Below are 19,585 nucleotides of genomic sequence, written 5' to 3'. Positions count from 1 at the left end.
TAATCGATTTGCTTGATCTGTTTCTGTTTTGGATTTGTGTGATTCCGATCTGTTCTTATTGCTTTGAATATAATCTATCTTGTTTGGTTGATTAGATTTCGAATTTAATCTGTCTCTGTTTAAGATTGATCGATCATATTGCGTTGGTGAATTGTTCTGATTATCAAACTGTTTTATTTGATTTGCTTGTCGTTTTAAAATTGATCTGTTGTTAATTCTGAGTGTTGTTTCTCTTAGAACTAGTTACTGGTTTCTGTTTTATTTGTGTCTCAGGTACCAATGGAGAAGGAGCACAAAGGAAAACATCATCCAAAGAAAAATAGAGAATGCTCAAGATCAACCAGCGATGAGTACAAGCAAAAAGAGTTTGATCAGTTTGACAGGAACCGGAAGCATGCTGTATATGAATTTCAAATCCCTCCATTCCATGGCAAGGCGGCTCCTGAAGCTTATGTGAAGTGGGAAAAGAAGATTGAGTTGATTTTCAGTAGTCAACACTATGCTGAAAGAAAGAAGATTCAAATGGCTACTGCTGAGTTTTGTGGTCATGCTTTAAGATGGTGGAATCAGTTGATAAAGTGCAGAAGACTTGATGGAAAAGAACCAGTGGAAACATGGCTTAAGCTGAGGGCTTTGATGCGTAGAGAGTACGTTCCAAGACAGTACCACAAGGAAGTTATTCAAAAGCAGCCTGAGACATATCTATGTTCTTCATTATCAGTTCAGAAACAACCAGACAGTAAGAGATCAAGTCCATCTAGTAACCTGGTTTCATCAAGCAAAACATCAACCCATTCCTTTGAAGATAGCATAAGGAAGGCAATTTCACAAGCGTTTAGGGATGTGGAGAAACAACTTAAACAGTCCAAGACTATATCTCCATCCTTAGAAGTACAGAACCAAGCGCTTCCTCAACTGTCTCAGAACTCAAAGATGCAGAACCAGACTCAGTTGCACAATCAGACTTGGCTGCACTAGTTCAAGAAGATCAAACCGAGATTCCAACAATCACCATTCAGAAAGATGATCAACCCATCAAGGACGACCTGATTCTCTTCAAACAGGATGTAATAGAAGAGGAGGCACCCATGGAATCAAAATCAGACAGTGGAGTAGAGCATCTATTTGTCACTGATTCAAACGGTTTCCAAAGGACATTCTTGGGTACTTTTCTCATCAGTCCTTTTGTGTGGAACAAGACCAGAGCAGTAGAGCTTTCAAGACACCAACTGGGCATGGAACATGTTGTATTTGAGCCTGGAGGAGAGTTGTGGAATCACAGGAACAATCCCATAGTGATTGAGAAGAAATCGGCAGCAACAACAATTGTTTTTGGTGATCTTTTACCCTCTGAAGCTAAAGGGATGCACGTCTCAGCTCAGCAAGAGTTTCACTACGAAACCAATTGGAGAATGTTACCCACTCTTTCCTGGATCCAACAAACCAGAAAACGCAGCAAATGGCCTCCTGATCATCAAGATATTGTCAATTCCGCCAAACATTTCGGTTTAGCCAAATTCTGTGAGCTGCTTATATCAGATTGGGGTGGAAGGTTACAGTTCTACTTGTGGAAAACTGGAGCATATTCCAGCATACTTATCATCCTTGGAGAGTGCTCTGCTCGTAGTAGAACCAGTTGGGGCAATAAAGAGTTGGAAGCTGATCAAAATGCCTTGCTTCTTGATCATGTCAAGGTGTGGAAGCCACCAGATTTGCAAAAGCTTCAATACCATTTCAGAGATTGTCAAACCAAGAGTGGAGATGGAGATTTCACTAGATTAAATGGTGAAGTGATTACTGGAATAGGAGGAGAACTCATGTTTTCTTCTCAAATCAAGGAGAAACCACCAGATGGACTCAGTCTACATCAATCTCCAAATAAACCAACCCGAGGCTATAGTAATGATCAGAGTATCAAGAATGGATCCTTGGCTAAATTGGAGATGCAACAATCAAATCTTGGAAGCTGTCTAGCCGCCAACTTTGACATAGGAGCAGTCCGAGGATCATATCTCAGCAACCAGAAGGAATTAAGCAACAAACTCAACTGCAATGGAAACTACACTCATCAGGGTCTCACGTCGAACTGGAATCATGACCAAAGCTTCTCAAATAAAAGAGTTATGGGTTCTACAAGACGGGTGATTCTGTGTTTGCTTTGTTTGAATTTTTCTGAGTATAGAACATCTCAATCCTATATATGGCGACCAGGTGAGCATGCTAAGGTAACCAATCATGTTTTCAAGAGTTCTTTTATTGATTACACAGATATGATGCACTTGTTTTTGTCAAAAGAGTCATGTGCAGATTATATGGAAGCTTTGAAGCATGCAAAGACAAGAACAAGCGTGAGGAAGACAAACGTTTCAAGCCGCCTGATCTAAACCAGGAGAGGCAACAGGACGTCACTTGCTTCATCCTCATCAAAGAAGAACCTCCAGATGCAGCATACAAGCCAAAACCGATAAAATACAACTTTGGGATAAGACTCTTACTCTATGATGTTTTGCTTGTGTTCACTTGTCTTGTTTCAATGTATCAGGTTTAAGTAATGCCTCAGGAGTAAGGAGAGCCAAATGGATCAGTCCCTTCTATATAATAGAACCAGTCAGCGATAATGCCTATCAAAGAGGCTTGCAAGGTAAGTGTAATCTGATTAAACTCTGATGTTACTGACTTGGTCCCTTCTATTGCAGGTAACACAGATTTGAGGACAAATCTTTTTGAAGTGGGAGGGGATGATATGATCATGGAAAGCACCAAGGGCTGGAAGCATGAACCTGAACCTGAAGAGCTTGTAGCTGAGGATGCAACCTTGAAGAACATTTGGAACAAGAAGAATATTAGTCTTGGCCGAAGCTTGATCATCCAAGACACCTTAACCATCATTCAAGCTACTCCACCTTCAAGCTGATCATCATCTAGGCAAGTAGCTTGTGTGTGCTCTTTTCCTAACCTTTGGTTTTGTCCCACTAGGTTTTCCAAAGGAAGGTTTTTAACGAGGCCACAAGTCTACTTCTCCTATCTCCTAGATGATTGATCTTGGTCTGTCCACATGAAGACCTTATCTTATATTTTAAGCTATGCTTATATGTTATTTAGTTTTCGAAACTCTTTTAAAATTTGAATAAGTCTTAGTCTTGTTTTTAGATTACCAAGGGAGCCTGTTCCCTTTAATGAATTCGAGAAGTGGAGCCTGTTCCAGCCTTCTCTATATAAGCTTGTAGCCATCTTCTTTATGATTAAGCAATCTTTTATCAAAAACCCTTTTCTCTCTTCTCTCTTGTCTTGGACGAGTTGAAGTGTGTCTGGTGTGTAATATCCAGTCTGTTGGTGTGTAATATCCAACGCCCAAGGGCTTTAGAGAGGTGTGTCATATCCGATCTAAGCCTAGGAGTATCAAGAAGCATTTCCGCAGCCTCTTGTGTCACCATTCGATCCACATACCTTGAGAAGCTTGAGTCTTTTGATTCGTTTCTGCAAGGATTATCCCATCTGTTCCAGAGCATCATCCTAGGATCTCATCAAGTTATGCGCGTGGCAGCTATGGTTCCAATAGATACCAGACCTCTAAGGAAGATAAACCGAGCTATCAAAAGGAGAGCAAGCCACAGCCAAAAGAAGAATCCAAGTCTAGTAGCATCTACAACAAAGATAAGGGTAAAATGAAGCTACAAGCTCGCGTGCAAGAGATGTGAAGTGCTTTAGTGCCAAGGGCGTGGGCACTATGCTAATGAGTGTACTAACAAGAGAGTTATGATTCTTCTGGAGAATGGAGAGTTTGAATCTGAAGATGAGAAACTAAGGACTGATCAAGAACTATCAGAAGTTGAGCATGAGGAGGAACCAGTTCAAGGTAGACTTTTGGTTGCAAGAAGAACTCTCAGTTTGCAAAACAAAACAGAGGAGCAAGAACAAAGAGAGAACTTGTTCTACACACGTTGTCTGGTGCAAGGAAAGGTCTGCAGCCTGATCATCGACGGTGGAAGCTGTGTTAATGTTGCTAGCGAGACAATGGTGAAGAAGCTTGGTTTGAAAGCTCAAAAGCATCCTAAACCTTACCGGCTGCAATGGCTTAATGAAGAGGGCGAGATGAGGGTATCTACTCAGGTCTCTATACCCTTGACCATTGGGAGGTATGAAGATGACATTCTCTGTGATGTGATACCCATGGAAGCCAGCCACATACTACTGGGAAGGCCTTGGCAATTTCATAGGCGTGTCATCCATGATGGCTTCACCAACAAACATTCTTTTGAGTTCAACGGCAAGCGAACTGTCTTGGTACCTCTAACTCCTAAAGAAGTGCATGAAGATCAGCTTCAGCTTCAGAAAAGAAAGAGGTTGATCTCAAACCAGATAAGCAACACAACTTCTATGCTAAAGCTAGTGAAATCAAAAGATCTCTTATTCTCATCAATCGGTTCTCTTATTTATCTTTAAAGAATCTCTTTTGTCTCTAACTGATTGTACACCGGTGTATCCGAGTGAGATGTCAGCTTTTACAGGAATACCAGGATGTATTTCCAGAAGATAATCCCATAGGATTGCCACCTATTCGAGGGATTGAGCATCAGATTGATTTTGTACCAGGAGCTACTCTTCCCAACAGACCAGCATACAGAACTAATCCTGTGGAAACCAAGGAGCTACAAGGCAGGTTGAGGAACTGATGGAGAAAGGCCATATCCGTGAAAGTATGAGCCCATGTGCTGTGCCTGTGCTCCTTGTTCCAAAGAAAGATGGGAGCTGGCGTATGTGTGTTGATTGTAGAGCAATCAACAACATAACAGTGAAGTATCGCCACCCTATTCCTAGATTAGATGATATGCTTGATGAGTTGCATGGTTCTAGTGTCTTTTCTAAGATAGATTTGAAGAGTGGATATCATCAAATAAGAATGAAAGAGGGAGATGAGTGGAAAACAGCCTTTAAGACTAAGCATGGGTTGTATGAGTGGTTAGTCATGCCTTTTGGATTAACCAATGCTCCTAGCACTTTTATGAGATTGATGAATCATGTGCTTAGATCTTTCATAGGTTTGTTTGTGGTAGTATACTTTGATGATATCCTTGTTTACAGTAAGAACCTAGGAGAGCATATAGATCATCTTAAGTCTGTTCTTGATGTGTTGAGAAAGAAAAACTGTTTGCTAACCTTAAGAAATGCACTTTTTGTACGGATAACTTGGTCTTCCTAGGCTTTGTTGTGAGTGCAGATGGAGTAAAGGTGGATCAGGAGAAGGTGAGAGCAATTCAAGAATGGCCAATTCCAAAGACTATAAGTGAAGTAAGGAGCTTTCACGGCCTTGCTGGCTTCTACCGACGGTTTGTGAAAGACTTTAGCACCATAGCAGCCCCATTGACTGAGGTGATCAAGAAAGAAGTTGGATTCAAATGGGGAGAAGCACAAGAACTTGCCTTTCAATGCCTAAAAGAGAAGCTTACTAATGCCCCTCTTCTTATACTTCCTGATTTCAATAAAACTTTTGAAATTGAATGTGATGCCTCAGGAATTGGAATTGGTGCTGTTCTTATGCAGGAGAAGAGACCCATAGCTTATTTCAGTGAGAAGCTTGGAGGCGCCACTCTCAACTATGCAACTTATGATAAGGAATTGTATGCCTTGGTGAGAGCTTTGCAGACTTGGCAGCATTACTTGTGGCCCAAGGAGTTTGTGATACACACGGATCATGAGTCTCTCAAGTACTTGAAAGGACAGAACAAGCTCAGCAAAAGACACGCAAGGTGGGTTGAGTTCATTGAGACATTTCCTTATGTCATCAAGTACAAACAAGGTAAAGAAAACATAGTTGCTGATGCACTATCTCGAAGGTATGTTCTCTTAAACACTCTTGATGCTAAGTTGTTAGGTTTTGAGCAGATTAAAGAGATGTATGAATCTGATCCAGATTTTAAAGAAGCTTATAACTCTTGTGAGAAATTTGCTGCTGGACATTATTTTAGACATGATGGATTCCTCTTTTATGATAATAGACTGTGTGTGCCTAATTGCTCTTTGAGAGATTTGTTTGTTAGGGAATCACATGGAGGAAGTCTCATGGGTCACTTTGGTATTGCAAAGACTCTTAAAACCTTGCAGGATCATTTCTTTTGGCCTCGGATGAAAAGTGATGTGGAGAAACTATGTGAGAGATGTGCAACTTGCAAGCAAGCTAAGTCTAAGGTTCAGTCTCACGGTTTGTATACTCCTCTCCCTATTCCTTATCATCCTTGGAATGACATATCTATGGATTTCATTGTTGGATTGCCTAGAACTAGGACTGGGAAGGAATTCTATCTTTGTTGTTGTTGACAGGTTCTCAAAAATGGCACATTTCATAGCATGTCATAAAACTGATGATGCATTGCATGTAGCTAACCTGTTCTTTAAGGAGATTGTGCGTTTACATGGTATGCCTAGGACCATAGTTTCTGATAGGGATACTAAGTTTCTTAGTTATTTTTGGAAAACTCTTTGGTCTAAGCTAGGCACTAAGTTGTTGTTCTCCACTACTTGTCATCCGCAAACTGATGGACAGACTGAAGTAGTTAATAGAACTCTAGGAACACTCTTGCGTGCATTCATTAAAAGAATCTGAAATCTTGGGAAGATTATCTACCACATTGTGAATTTGCATATAATCATGCTGTGCATTCTGCTTCTAAGTTTTCACCCTTGAAATTGTTTATGGGTTCAATCCCACCTCTCCTTTGGATTTAATCCCTTTACCTGAGTGTGAAAGGGTCAGTTTGGATGGCAAAAAGAAGGCAGAGATGGTGAAACAACTTCACGAGCAAGCTAGGCTCAACATTGAAGAGAAAACTAAGCAGCAGTATGTCAAGCATGCCAACAAAGGAAGGCGTGAAATGGTCTTTAAGGAGGGTGATAAAGTTTGGGTTCATTTGAGAAAAGAGAGGTTCCTAATGAGAGGAAGTCAAAGCTTATGCCAAGAATTGATGGACCTTTTGAGATCACAAGGAAGATCAGCAACAATGCCTACAAGATTGATCTCCAAGATAAGTATGATGTGAGTAATAGCTTCAATGTTACTGACTTGATCCCTTTATTGCAGATGAACCTGATTTGAGGTCAATATGACTTTAGAGAAATGAAGAGTAATCTGAGTGTTTAGAATAGATTTGAGAGAGATTAGAGACGAAACGAGTGTAGAGAGTAAGAGATTAGATCAAGAGACTAAGAGAAACGCCATGGAGGCTAGAATAATCAGAACTGTCTAATCTTATTATGAGATGGGATTACAATACTTATAGGAGATACATTAGGGTTTACAAGTAAGGAGAAATGGCACTAGTCATAAGCATGTGAAGTCAAGTCAAGGAGGGAGCGCTTCTTTTGAATTCAACGGACGGTAAGGCTCACATGCTTTCGCTTTGCCTTTACAGCCTGTCCAAAGACTGAATGGATAAGGCTCGTCCCGCCCTTATCTCTAAACGGTCTGATCAGTCTTAAACCTTCCGTGTACTCTAGAGGCTTCACTCATCCAACTCCTTCTTCCTTCATGTTTCCTAAGCTGTACGGTCATGCCCTATCCGTACATGATCTATCCGTACATGCCCTATCCGTACATAGGCCGTACACTCTTCCATTACTTGCCCAACTCCTCTTCTCCTTACCATAATGACTTCCTCATCTCAACACTCCCCCTCAAGCTTAGCTTTGTGAAAGTCTAAGCTTGGACAGCCATGAGATCTTCCTCATTAAAAACCTCACCAAAGAAAACCCATTGGGACAAAACCTTGATGAGGGAAAAAGAGTGAAGACCTCACAGCCAAGGGGATCAGCTCCTTCTCTTCCCAAGATCAATGAGGCCCAACCTGATGTGAATGGACTCCATTGTCTTCTGTCTTGCAGCCTTGGTGAACACATCCGCTAACTGATCTTCACTTCTTGTGTAGCATGGCAAGATGACTCCTAAGATGATCATCTGCCTCACCTTGTGACAATCCACTTCAATGTGCTTGGTTCTCTCATGGAACACCGAGTTGGAGGCAATGTGGATGGCAGCTTGGTTATCACAATGCATTGTCATTGGCGTGGCTTGATCAATCTCCAAATGCTTCAAGATGCCCTTGATCCACACCAGCTCGTTGGTCAGCTTCAGCATGGCTCTATACTCAGCTTCTGCACTTGAGCAAGACACCACCTTCTGCTTCTTACTCTTCCAAGTAACCAAGTTGCCTCCAATGAATGTGCAATAGCCTGTGGTTGATCTCCTGTCTGCTCTATCACCAGCCCAATCCGCATCACAGTATCCGACCACTTCAGTGCTCCCATTGCAACCCATCCATACTCCTTGATCAGGTGAGCCGTTGAGATACATCAAGATCCTCTCCACCATGCGCCAATGATGTTCCTTAGGCACTTGCATGTGTTGACTCACCTGATTCACAGCAAAGCAAATGTCAGGCCTAGTTATTGTAAGGTAAATCAATTTACCAACTAGCTTTCTATAGTGTTTAGGATCCTGATAAGGCTTGCTGTCTTCAATCTCCCCCTCTCGTGGGACTTTGTAGCCATCCTCCATAGGCATCCTTGCTGTCTTGCCTCCATAAGCACCTGCACCTTTCAAAAGATCAAGTGTATACTTCCTTTGGGACATGAACAAACCTTCCTTGGATCTACATATCTCAATTCCAAGAAAGTATTTCATTTCTCCCAAGTCTTTAATCTCAAACATGGACTTAAGGAACTCCTTGGTTGCTATGATACCTTCCTTATCACTTCCTGTGATAATGATATCATCAACATACACAAGGAGTGCAATCATACCTAGGAAGGAAGTAGTGAGAGTGAAGAGGGTGTGGTCTAGTTCGGACTTCTTGAAGCCTCGGCCATTCAGAGTAGTACTCAGCTTGTTGTACCAAGCTCTTGGAGATTGCTTCAATCCATAGATAGCTTTCTTCAGTCTCAACACATTCCCTCTCTTCACTAAGTGTTCCAAGCCTGGAGGTGGATGCATATACACTTCATCCTCCAGCTCTCCTTGTAGAAATGCATTCTTCACATCCATTTGCCATAAGCCCCATCCAAGGTTCACAGCTAAGCTTAAGACAATCCGGATTGTGTGAAGTTTAGCTACTGGTGCAAAGGTCTCAATGTAATCTTCTCCATAAGTTTGAGTAAAGCCTCTTGCAACCAATCTTGACTTCTTCCTCTCCACCTTTCCATCAGCCTTATACTTGATTGTGAAGATCCATCTACTAGTCACCGCCTTCTTCCCTTTTGGCAACTCACTCTCATACCATGTATCATTCTTGATCATAGCTCCTGCCTCAGCTCCAACTGATTCCTTCCATTCTTTATCCATCATTGCCTCTTCATAGCTTCTTGGTATGTAGTTCTCATCCAAGTTTACCATAAAAGCACAATGTTCTTCAGGGTATTGAGCAAAGGAACACACAGCTTGAGAAGGATGCTCCACAGCCTGGGCATTGTAGTACACTCTCGTGCTTACCCAGTTGGAAGCATCTCTCCTAATCCGTGTGCTTCTTCTCAATGCTGGTTCCGGTTGTTCCACTTCCACTTGTGATTCTTCTCCACTTTCTTGTGGTACAGAAGTAGACACTTCAACTGCCTCTTCTTCTCCTAGCTGACTTGCTTCAGCTCCATCTTGCTGTTCACTTACTTCCACATCTTGATCATGTGTACCAGATGCTCCACTACTCTCTTGAGTTGTCTCTGGTTCACTCCTTTCCCCCCATGATCAGAAGTGGGAGTTACTGAACGTCCACCATTTGGTGGTTGAGATCCTGGGTTACTGCCAGATCCTTGCTGATCTTGTCTCACCTTGACTCCAATACTTTCTAAGATGATCCGCAAGGTAGTGGCTCTCTCCGAGGTAAGATCCTTCAAGTCTTCTTTGTTTTGCTCCTCATAATATCCTCTCTCTTCAACAAACTTCACATCCCTTGATACCAGCACCCTTCTTGTGTCTGGATTATAACACTTGTATCCCTTTTGGGTTGTAGAGTAGCCAATAAACATTGCCTTAGTACTCCTAGCTTCAAGCTTGTTTCTCAACTCCCCGGGTATCAAAACATAACATAAACACCCAAAGATCCTAATATGTTCTAATGAGGGTTTATGTTTGTTGAGAACCTCAAATGGTGACTGCCCTTTCAGGATCAGTGTGGGAGTCCTGTTGATTAGATAGCAGGCCGTGGCTACTGCATCACTCCAAAACTTCTTAGGTACATTAGCTTGGAACATCATTGATCTTGCAACTTCCATAAGGTGCCTATTCTTCCTCTCAGCCACACCATTCTGTTGTGGAGTGTAGGGACAGCTTGTTTGATGAAGAATTCCATACTGAGATAAGTGTTGCTTGAAAGCTTGTCCAATGTATTCTCCTCCATTATCTGACCTGAAAATCTTAATCTTGGCTTGATAATGGTTAGTTACATAGGATTGAAAATTTTTAAATGCATCAAGTACCCTATCTTTAGTTGGAATTAAGGTTAACCAGGTGTATTTAGATTTTTCATCAATGAATGAGACATAATACTTATGATTCTCTCTAGATAAACAAGGAGCAGTCCATACATCAGAGTGAATAAGATCAAAGCAATTCTCATAAACCGTAGAAGAGTTTGGAAATACAGTTCTACAATGCTTGCCTAAAATGCAAGCTTCACAATCATTGTTTTCAAAAGAAACACCTGGCAACATCAGTTTTAAAGCCTTATTATGAGGGTGTCCTAGTCTAGCATGCCACAATGCATTCTTATTTAAACTAGGAACAGAAGCAGTAGTAAACGAGCAGCTAATGTCAGAAACAGGAGTAAGATCTTCAAGCAAATATAAGTCTCCTTTTGTTACTCCTTTTCCAATCACTCTGCTGCTTTCAATATCCTGAAACTTCACATCATTAGGACTAAATATGACATTGCATTGCAAGTCAGTTGCACATTTCTTGACAGATAATAAGTTTGAAGTAAAGTCAGGCATATAGAAAGCTTTTGAGTCTTTACTAAACAGTTTAAGTGTTCCTATTCCTTTGATTGGAACCTTATCACCATTTGCAATCATCACATGACCCTTAGTAGGCACAATGTTCTTAATTAACTTAGTATCACTAATCATGTGATGTGATGCACCTGAATCTACAATAAGAGGTCTAGTTGATTGATTACTAGCAAGGTGAGCGAGTATACTAGATGGCTTATATGCATTGTAGTTATTCCCATTTCTTAGCAACCTAGCTATACTATCAGTTCTAGTGATGCAATCTAAGTCTCCTACAGTCCTAGCAATCATGGAAGCACCGTAAGAATAACCATTGATGTTACCGTTATCCTTGAACATCTTGATGAGTGCATCAATGTCAGCCTTCCTTATGAAGTCCTGATCATTGTTGCGGCTGCTAGGAGCTCCCATGTACGCCACCAGAGACTTGCCATCACTTGTACCACCTTCTTGAGCCTTGCTAGTACCCACATCACTTGACCCGTCAGACATGTGAGCTCTAGCTTCCCTTTCCTTCATGAACTTTGCCGGTTTGAGGTGTGGGTGGAGTATCCAACACTGGCTCTTCTTGTGGCCTTGCTTCTTGCAATGATCACAGCTCCCATTGAACCTCCTATCCTCAAACTTCCCATTCGTAGCTCTGTTAGCTTGTGGAGTCTCTCCTTGCTCAGCTTGTGCGGCTTGGTTAGCTAAAGACAACTCCCCCTTCTTCCCAAACAACCCAATTGACCCTTGCTCTTTCTGAATCCGAGAACACACTTCCTCCAAGTCAGGTAAAGTATCATCTCTCAGCATGTGTTGTATCAGCCCACTGTATGCCGGATTCAGTGTCAAGAGCAGTCCAAAGACCTTGTCCTGCTCACGCCTCTTGATTAGCTCACTAGGATCAACAGTGCTTGGCCTCAACATCTCTAGCTCGGACCAGAGTGACCTGAACCTTCCTAGGTGCTTGGTAAACTCCATGTCTTCTTGAGTCAAGTTGTTGATTTCTTGCTTCACCTCAAAGACTCTACTCAGGTTGGATGTGTTTCCATACACCCTCTTTAAGGTATCCCACAACTCCTTTGCTGTCTCACAGTAGCAGTATGCATCCAGAATCGCCGGCTCTAAGGAAGCATGAAGAACTGACATCACCATCATGTCTTCCTGCTCCCACCTCTCGAATGGATCCTTTGATGTCTCATCCTTGTCTTCTTCTTGAGCAACCGACTTTGGGGGCGTTCCAGAGGTAATGTGTCCCCACAAGCCTTTGCTTCCAACTGCGGTCTTCACCATCCGTGACCACACTAGGTAGTTGTTCCCCTTGAACACCACCGCCACCTTCATCTTCATCCCACTATCCATCTTGAAGCAGCTAGACGTAAACAGCTTGCTAAATCTTGGACTGAGAGTAGTAATCACACCAACAAGACCAAAGACACAACCGGAGAAGACTTGAAGCTTGAATCTTCAACGCCCAGCTCCTAGCTTCTATCCTTTGTCTTGATACAAACCTCAACAAGAACTCAGATTCTCACGAACCTGGCTCTGATACCATATGACTTTAGAGAAATGAAGAGTAATCTGAGTGTTTAGAATAGATTTGAGAGAGATTAGAGACGAAACGAGTGTAGAGAGTAAGAGATTAGATCAAGAGACTAAGAGAAACGCCATGGAGGCTAAGAATAATCAGAACTGTCTAATCTTATTATGAGATGGGATTACAATACTTATAGGAGATACATTAGGGTTTACAAGTAAGGAGAAATGGCACTAGTCATAAGCATGTGAAGTCAAGTCAAGGAGGGAGCGCTTCTTTTGAATTCAACGGACGGTAAGGCTCACATGCTTTCGCTTTGCCTTTACAGCCTGTCCAAAGACTGAATGGATAAGGCTCGTCCCGCCCTTATCTCTAAACGGTCTGATCAGTCTTAAACCTTCCGTGTACTCTAGAGGCTTCACTCATCCAACTCCTTCTTCCTTCATGTTTCCTAAGCTGTACGGTCATGCCCTATCCGTACATGATCTATCCGTACATGCCCTATCCGTACATAGGCCGTACACTCTTCCATTACTTGCCCAACTCCTCTTCTCCTTACCATAATGACTTCCTCATCTCAACAGTCAAATCCTTTTCAAGAGGAGGGGATGATATGATCATGGACCAGCCAGCTGATGGAGATAGAGATGGCGAGTTTAGAGATGAACCAGCTAAGAGATGAGGTCTTAACCATTCCTAAAGGTCCCATGACTCGAGCCAGAGCTAGAAACTCAAAGAAGCTATTGGAGGACTAATCAGGAAGTCCTTGGAGCAAGAAGAATGTCTTGGAGGAAGCTTGATACTTCAAGATACGCTTATCACCATTCAAGCCATCTTACCATCAAGTTGAGTATCATCTAGGCTAGCAAGCTATGTGTGCTCTTTTCCTATCATTGTTTTTGTCCCATTGGGTTTTGCAATGATAGGTTTTTAACGAGGCCATAGTCTTGCTATCTTATCACCTAGTTGATACTCTCGGACCAAACCACATGAAGAACCTTATGCTATCTTTATTTCTAAGTATTTATGTCTTTCATTTTCGAAAACTCTATCTAAGTTGTGTCTTTACTTCTACATTAATTGGAGGAGCTGTTCCTTTAATTTCGAAATGCTTGGAGCCTGTTCCAAGCCTTTCACTATATTATGTGTAACTCGGCAACCCTAGCATCTATCAAGTTTTCTTTCATTTAAACCTTTGTGTTTTCTTCTCCCTTGCTTTCACGAGTTAAGAGAGTGTCTGGTGTGTAGTATCCAGTCTGTTGGTGTGTAATATCCAACGCCCAAGGGCTTTAGAAAGGTGTGTCATATCCGATCTAAGTCTAGGAGTATCAAGGAGCCTTTCCGCAGCCTCTTGTGTCACCATTCGATCCACAGCCTTGATAAACTTGAGTCTTTGATTCGTTTATGCAAGGATCTATCCAAACCATCCAGAGAAGGGTCCTAGGATCTCATTAACCTATGCCATGAGGAAGGCCGGTGATCTGAGGGTACTTGAAGCTTAAAGTAAAGGATGGATCAGTGATTTAAGCGCAGCTGTTAGGGTGATGTGCTCCTGGTCTTGAAGTTCATTGAGGCTCATTCTCGGTCTTAAGCTTCTGGGTGTGAGGAGTGATCCAGCCGAAGTAGAGGAAGAAGAAAGCTACTCAATAAGCTTCTGGTGTGAGATGCTTGGAGAGTGAGCATTGCAAGAGGGATGGGCACACCAAGGAAAGGTGTTGGATACTGAATCCAAGCATAAAACCTGCCAAGTTCAAGCGAACCGTGCCCATGGAGGTTCAAGAGATCAGCTCGGATCTCTTGTTTGTAAGCAAACCTCTTAACCCTTAATAAGAGCTGTGTGTCTTTATTTATTGTGCTGTGAGTGGTGTCTAGAGTCCCAGAATCTCATGTTTGTTTATTGCATTGTCTTGAGTGTTGTCATAGCTTGAATCATCATGAATGTGTTATAGAATTGAGTAGAATGTCTCTGCTGCTTGCATCATGATTGATAAGTTCTTTTGCATACATAAGCATATCTCATACTGTCTAAGTTCAAACCTAGTGTTCTCTGATGCTATTGCCTATGTTTAATCCATCAATGAAAGTCTTGCATCAATTAGAAATTGTCTAAGTTGCTTGCATCATTGGTTCTGATTGAAACTGTTGTGCAGTGCTTTAATATTACTCATGGATTGAACCCGTTGCATTCATATAGCTAATGTTTTAAGATTGTGCATTCATGTAGTAATGCATTTAAAAATGAGCCTAAATTGCAAATGTCCTGATATAAGCTTTGCATTTAGAGAACTGTATAGAACGTGCATTGTCATTGTTAGAAATTGAAATCTGCTTGTCTCGACTCAATCTGTTCTGATTGTTGCTATGCCATAGTTAAATCCATCAGTGATGTCTTATAAGCATTTAGAAGTATGTCTAAGCTACTTGAATCATTGGCCTTGATAAAACTAGTGAGCATAGCTTGAATTGTGTCACTCTTGTCGCCTTAATTGCAGAAGTATCATCTAGACTTGTGCTCCATTTTGGATTGAATCTGTTTCATTCATATAGTTAGTGTAACCTAATGCATTCATCTATTGTTGCATTTTAAAAAAAAAAAAACTGAATTGATTGTCTTTGCTTGATTGTCTTGATTGTCTAGCTTGTTTCAAGTATCATATATTATTGTGGCATTGGTGATCAAACAGGATGGATGATCTTGGTTTGATCCCAATGGGATGATAATGAGATCCTAGGACCCTTCTCTGGATAGTTTGGATAGATCCTTGCATAAACGAATCAAAGACTCAAGTTTATCAAGGCTGTGGATCGAATGGTGACACAAGAGGCTGCGGAAAGGCTCCTTGATACTCCTAGGCTTAGATCGGATATGACACACCTTTCTAAAGCCCTTGGGCGTTGGATATTACACACCAACAGACTGGATACTACACACCAGACACTCTCTTAACTCGTGAAAGCAAGGGAGAAGAAAACACAAGTTTTAAAAAAAGATAACTTAGATTAGAATGAGGGTTTGTGATACACTTAAAGAGAGAGATCCTGTACATGCACAAGGTCTCGAAAACATAAGAAAACTTAAAGGAAAAGGCTCCACACGGTTTCAAAGTAATAACACAACACTTAGACTAAAACATAATATAAGATAGATGATGAAGTCGGTCCAAGATGCCTTAGGCCGAGTTGCATCCAAGATACATCAACTAGGAATGTGTAAGTGAACTTGATACCTCATTAAAAACCTTGATTAGAAAAAACCCAGTGGGACAAAACTAATCAAGGGAAAAAGAGTATACCAAGCCACTTGCCTAGATGATGATCAGCTTGATGGTAAGATCACATGAATGGTGATGAGTGTGTCTTGGTAGCTCAAGCTTCTACCAAGAAAGTCTTCTTGCTTCTTAGAGATCTTCAGTATGTTTCCAACGGCTTCTTTGAGTCTCCTTGTCATTGCACGAGTGATAGGACCTGTGGGAATGGCTAGGACAGCTTCCTCTTCAGCTAGTGTATCTTCAGTCTCTCCTTCTTCATCTTTATCAACTAGCTGGTCCATGATCATATCATCCCCTCCCACTTGAAAAGGATTTGTCCTCAAATCTGGCTCATCTGCAATAAAAGGGATCAAGTCAGTAACATTGAAGCTATTACTCACATCATACTTACCTTGCAAATCCAGTTTGTAGGCATTGTTGCTGATCTTCCTTATGACCTTAAAAGGTCCATCAATCCGCGGCATCAGCTTGGATTTCCTTTCATTGGGAAACCTCTCTTTCCTTAGGTGAATCCAGACCTGATCACCCACTTCAAAGACCATCTCACGCCTTCCTTTGTTAGCATGCTTAACATACTGTTTGGTTGTTGCCTCAATGTTGAGCCTAGCTTGCTCGTGGAGTTGTTTCACCATCTCTGCCTTCTTTTTGCCATCAATGCTGACCCTTTCACACTCAGGTAAAGGGATTAAATCCAAAGGAGAGTTGGGATTGAACCCATAAACAAACTCAAAAGGAGAAAACTTAGAAGTAGAATGCACAGCATGATTGTATGCAAATTCACAATGAGGCAAATAGTCTTCCCATGATTTCAAGTTTTTCTTTATGAATGCACGCAAGAGTGTTCCTAGAGTCCTATTAACTACTTCAGTTTGTCCATCAGTTTGTGGATGACAAGTAGTAGAAAACAAGAGTTTAGTACCTAGCTTAGACCAAAGAGTCTTCCAAAAATAACTAAGAAACTAGTATCTCTATCAGAAACAATAGTCTTAGGCATGCCATGTATGCGCACAATCTCTTTAAAGAACAAGTTGGCAATATGCAATGCATCATCAGTTTTGTGACAAGCTATGAAATGTGCCATCTTTGAGAACCTATCCACAACCACAAAGATAGAATCCTTTCCAGTCCTAGTTCTAGGCAATCCAACAATGAAATCCATAGATATGTCATTCCAAGGATGGATAAGGTATAGGGAGAGGAGTATACAAACCGTGAGACTGAACCTTAGACTTGGCTTGCTTGCAAGTTGCACATCTCTCACATAGTTCTCCACATCTCTTTTCATCCGAGGCCAAAAGAAGTGATCCTGCAAAGTTTTAAGAGTCTTTGCAATACCAAAGTGACCCATGAGACTTCCTCCATGAGATTCCCTTGCGTGTCTTTTGCTGAGTTTGTGCTGTCCTTTGAGGTATTTGAGAGACTCATGATTGTGTGAATGACGAACTCTTTAGGCCAGAGGTAGTGTTGCCAAGTCTGCAAGGCTCTCACCAAGGCATATAGTTCTTTATCATAAGTTGCATAGTTGAGGGTAGCTCCTCCAAGCTTCTCACTGAAGTATGCAATGGGTCTCTTCTCCTGCATCAATACAGCACCAATTCCAATTCCTGAAGCATCACATTCTATTTCAAAAGTTTTATTAAAATCAGGAAGTATAAGAAGAGGGGCATTAGTAAGCTTCTCTTTTAGGCATTGAAAGGCAAGTTCTTGTGCTTCTCCCCACTTGAATCCGACTTCTTTCTTGATTACTTCAGTCAAGGGAGATGCTATGGTGCTGAAGTCTTTCACAAAGCGCCTATAGAAACCAGCAAGTCCATGGAAGCTCCTCACTTCACTCACTGTCTTAGGAATTGGCCATTCTCGTATAGCTCTTACTTTCTCCGGATCAACTTTAACCCCATCTGCACCCACAATAAAGCCTAAAAAGACCAAGTGATCCGTTCCAAAAGTACACTTCTTAAGGTTAGCAAAAAGAGATTCCTTTCTAAGCACATCAAGAACAGTTCTAAGATGTTCTATATGATCATTAAAGCTCTTACTGTATACAAGGATGTCATCAAAGTATACCACAACAAATATGCCAATGAATGATCTAAGAACATGATTCATTAATCTCATGAATGTACTAGGTGCATTGGTTAATCCAAATGGCATGACTAACCACTCATATAGACCATGTTTAGTTTGAATGCAGTTTTCCATTCATCTCCTTCTTTCATCCTAATCTGATGGTATCCACTTTTCAAATCAATCTTAGAAAATATGCAAGAACCATGCAATTCATCAAGCATATCATCTAATCTAGGAATAGGATGGCGATACTTTACAGTGATATTGTTGATGGCTCTGCAATCAACACACCTGCGCCAGCTCCCATCTTTCTTGGGCACAAGTAGCACTGGAACAGCACAAGGGCTCATGCTCTCTCGGATATGCCCTTTTTTCTCCTCTCACTTCCTTCATTTCTTGTACGGAGCCGAACTCAAATTTTTGGTGCTCATCCTCGCATTGTATTCATTTTCTACAGGCTAAAACATTTTGTATTCCTTACAGGATTCATGCATAGGATTCTTATAGTCAGATTTCTCCATCACGATTAAGCACAAGAATATTTTCCCGATTATAACATTTATTTCTTATTCGATCATTCCACTTCCTTGTAGTTCTTTGCGTCTCCACCGGGGATTGGTCTCTGTATTCTGGCCTATTGGAAGTGTGAACGGGCACAAAATCATTTGGTGCTAATCCCTCGCACTGGTGGTAGTCCATTGGGACTATCTTCTGGAAAAAATCATCTTGATCTTCCGTAAACGATTGACAAGTTCCTCGGATACTCGGTGCAATGTTAGTAGTAGGTCAGAGGATTCCTATTGATAAACAAAAGAATAGGAAGGTTAGAGCAGAGAGATCTTTTACCATCACCAGATTGGACCTAGAAGTTTAGTTGCTTGGTTGATTCAGCGGGAAGGGAGATCTATCTCTTTATTTCTTCTTTTGTAGCTGGAGCTGATCACCTGAACTTCCTAGGGGTCATAGGCACAAGAACTGTCTTTCTCCTTTAAACTCAAAGGTGTGCTTGTTGGCATACCCATCATGTATCACACGTCTATCTGATTGCCACGGCCCTTCCAAGGAGAATGTGTCCAGCTTCCATAGGCAACACATCACAAAGAATCTCATCTTCATATTTACCAATGGCTAAGGGAACCATAACTGAGTAGATACTCTCATCTCGCCTCTTCATTGAGCCATTGGAGCCTATATGGTTTAGGATGCTTCTGGACCCTAAACCCAACTTTTTAACCATTGTCTCACTCGCAACGTTGACACAAACTGCCTCCACCAATAAGACTACAGACCTTTCCTTGCACTAGGACTCTAGTATAGAAGAGCTCTCTCTTTGCTCCATCTCTCGGTCTTGCTTGAAGACTCAAGGTTCTTCTAGCAATAGCACCTTCCAGCAACCGGGTTGGCAACATTACTCCTCTTCTGACCCTGGATCTTCCTCGGCCTCTGTCTCATCATCGCAGATCATATTCTCCATTGGCATGAAGGATCATCACACGTTTGTTGGTACATTCATTAGCATAGTGCCCACGCCCTTGGCACTTAAAACACTTCACATCTCTTGCACGCGAGCTTGTAGCTTCACTTTACCCTTATTTTGTTGTAGATGCTACTAGGCTTGGCTTCTTTTTGGCTGTGGCTTGCTTTCCTTTTGATAGCTCGGTTTATCTTCCTTAGAGGTCTGGTTCTATTGGAACCATAGCTGCCACGCGCATGACTTCTTCTCTTAACTTGCTGCTCCACC

The 19,585-nt window shown here is 41.6% G+C and overlaps 1 protein-coding gene across 1 annotated transcript; it reads left to right on the top strand.

The window, feature by feature from the left end:
* Positions 1-279: 279 nt before the first annotated feature.
* LOC125601291 lies at positions 280-978 on the top strand. The gene has a single exon (XM_048773556.1). It carries the CDS (start codon positions 280-282, stop codon positions 976-978), a length of 699 nt encoding a protein of 232 aa, XP_048629513.1.
* The last annotated feature ends 18,607 nt before the right edge of the window (positions 979-19,585 follow it).

Source organism: Brassica napus, unplaced genomic scaffold (genome assembly GCF_020379485.1).
Source record: "Brassica napus cultivar Da-Ae unplaced genomic scaffold, Da-Ae ScsIHWf_2517;HRSCAF=3254, whole genome shotgun sequence".
Lineage (NCBI taxonomy): Eukaryota > Viridiplantae > Streptophyta > Magnoliopsida > Brassicales > Brassicaceae > Brassica > Brassica napus.
Note: the sequence above shows the minus strand (reverse complement) of the source record. Positions and strands in the feature narration are given on the sequence as shown.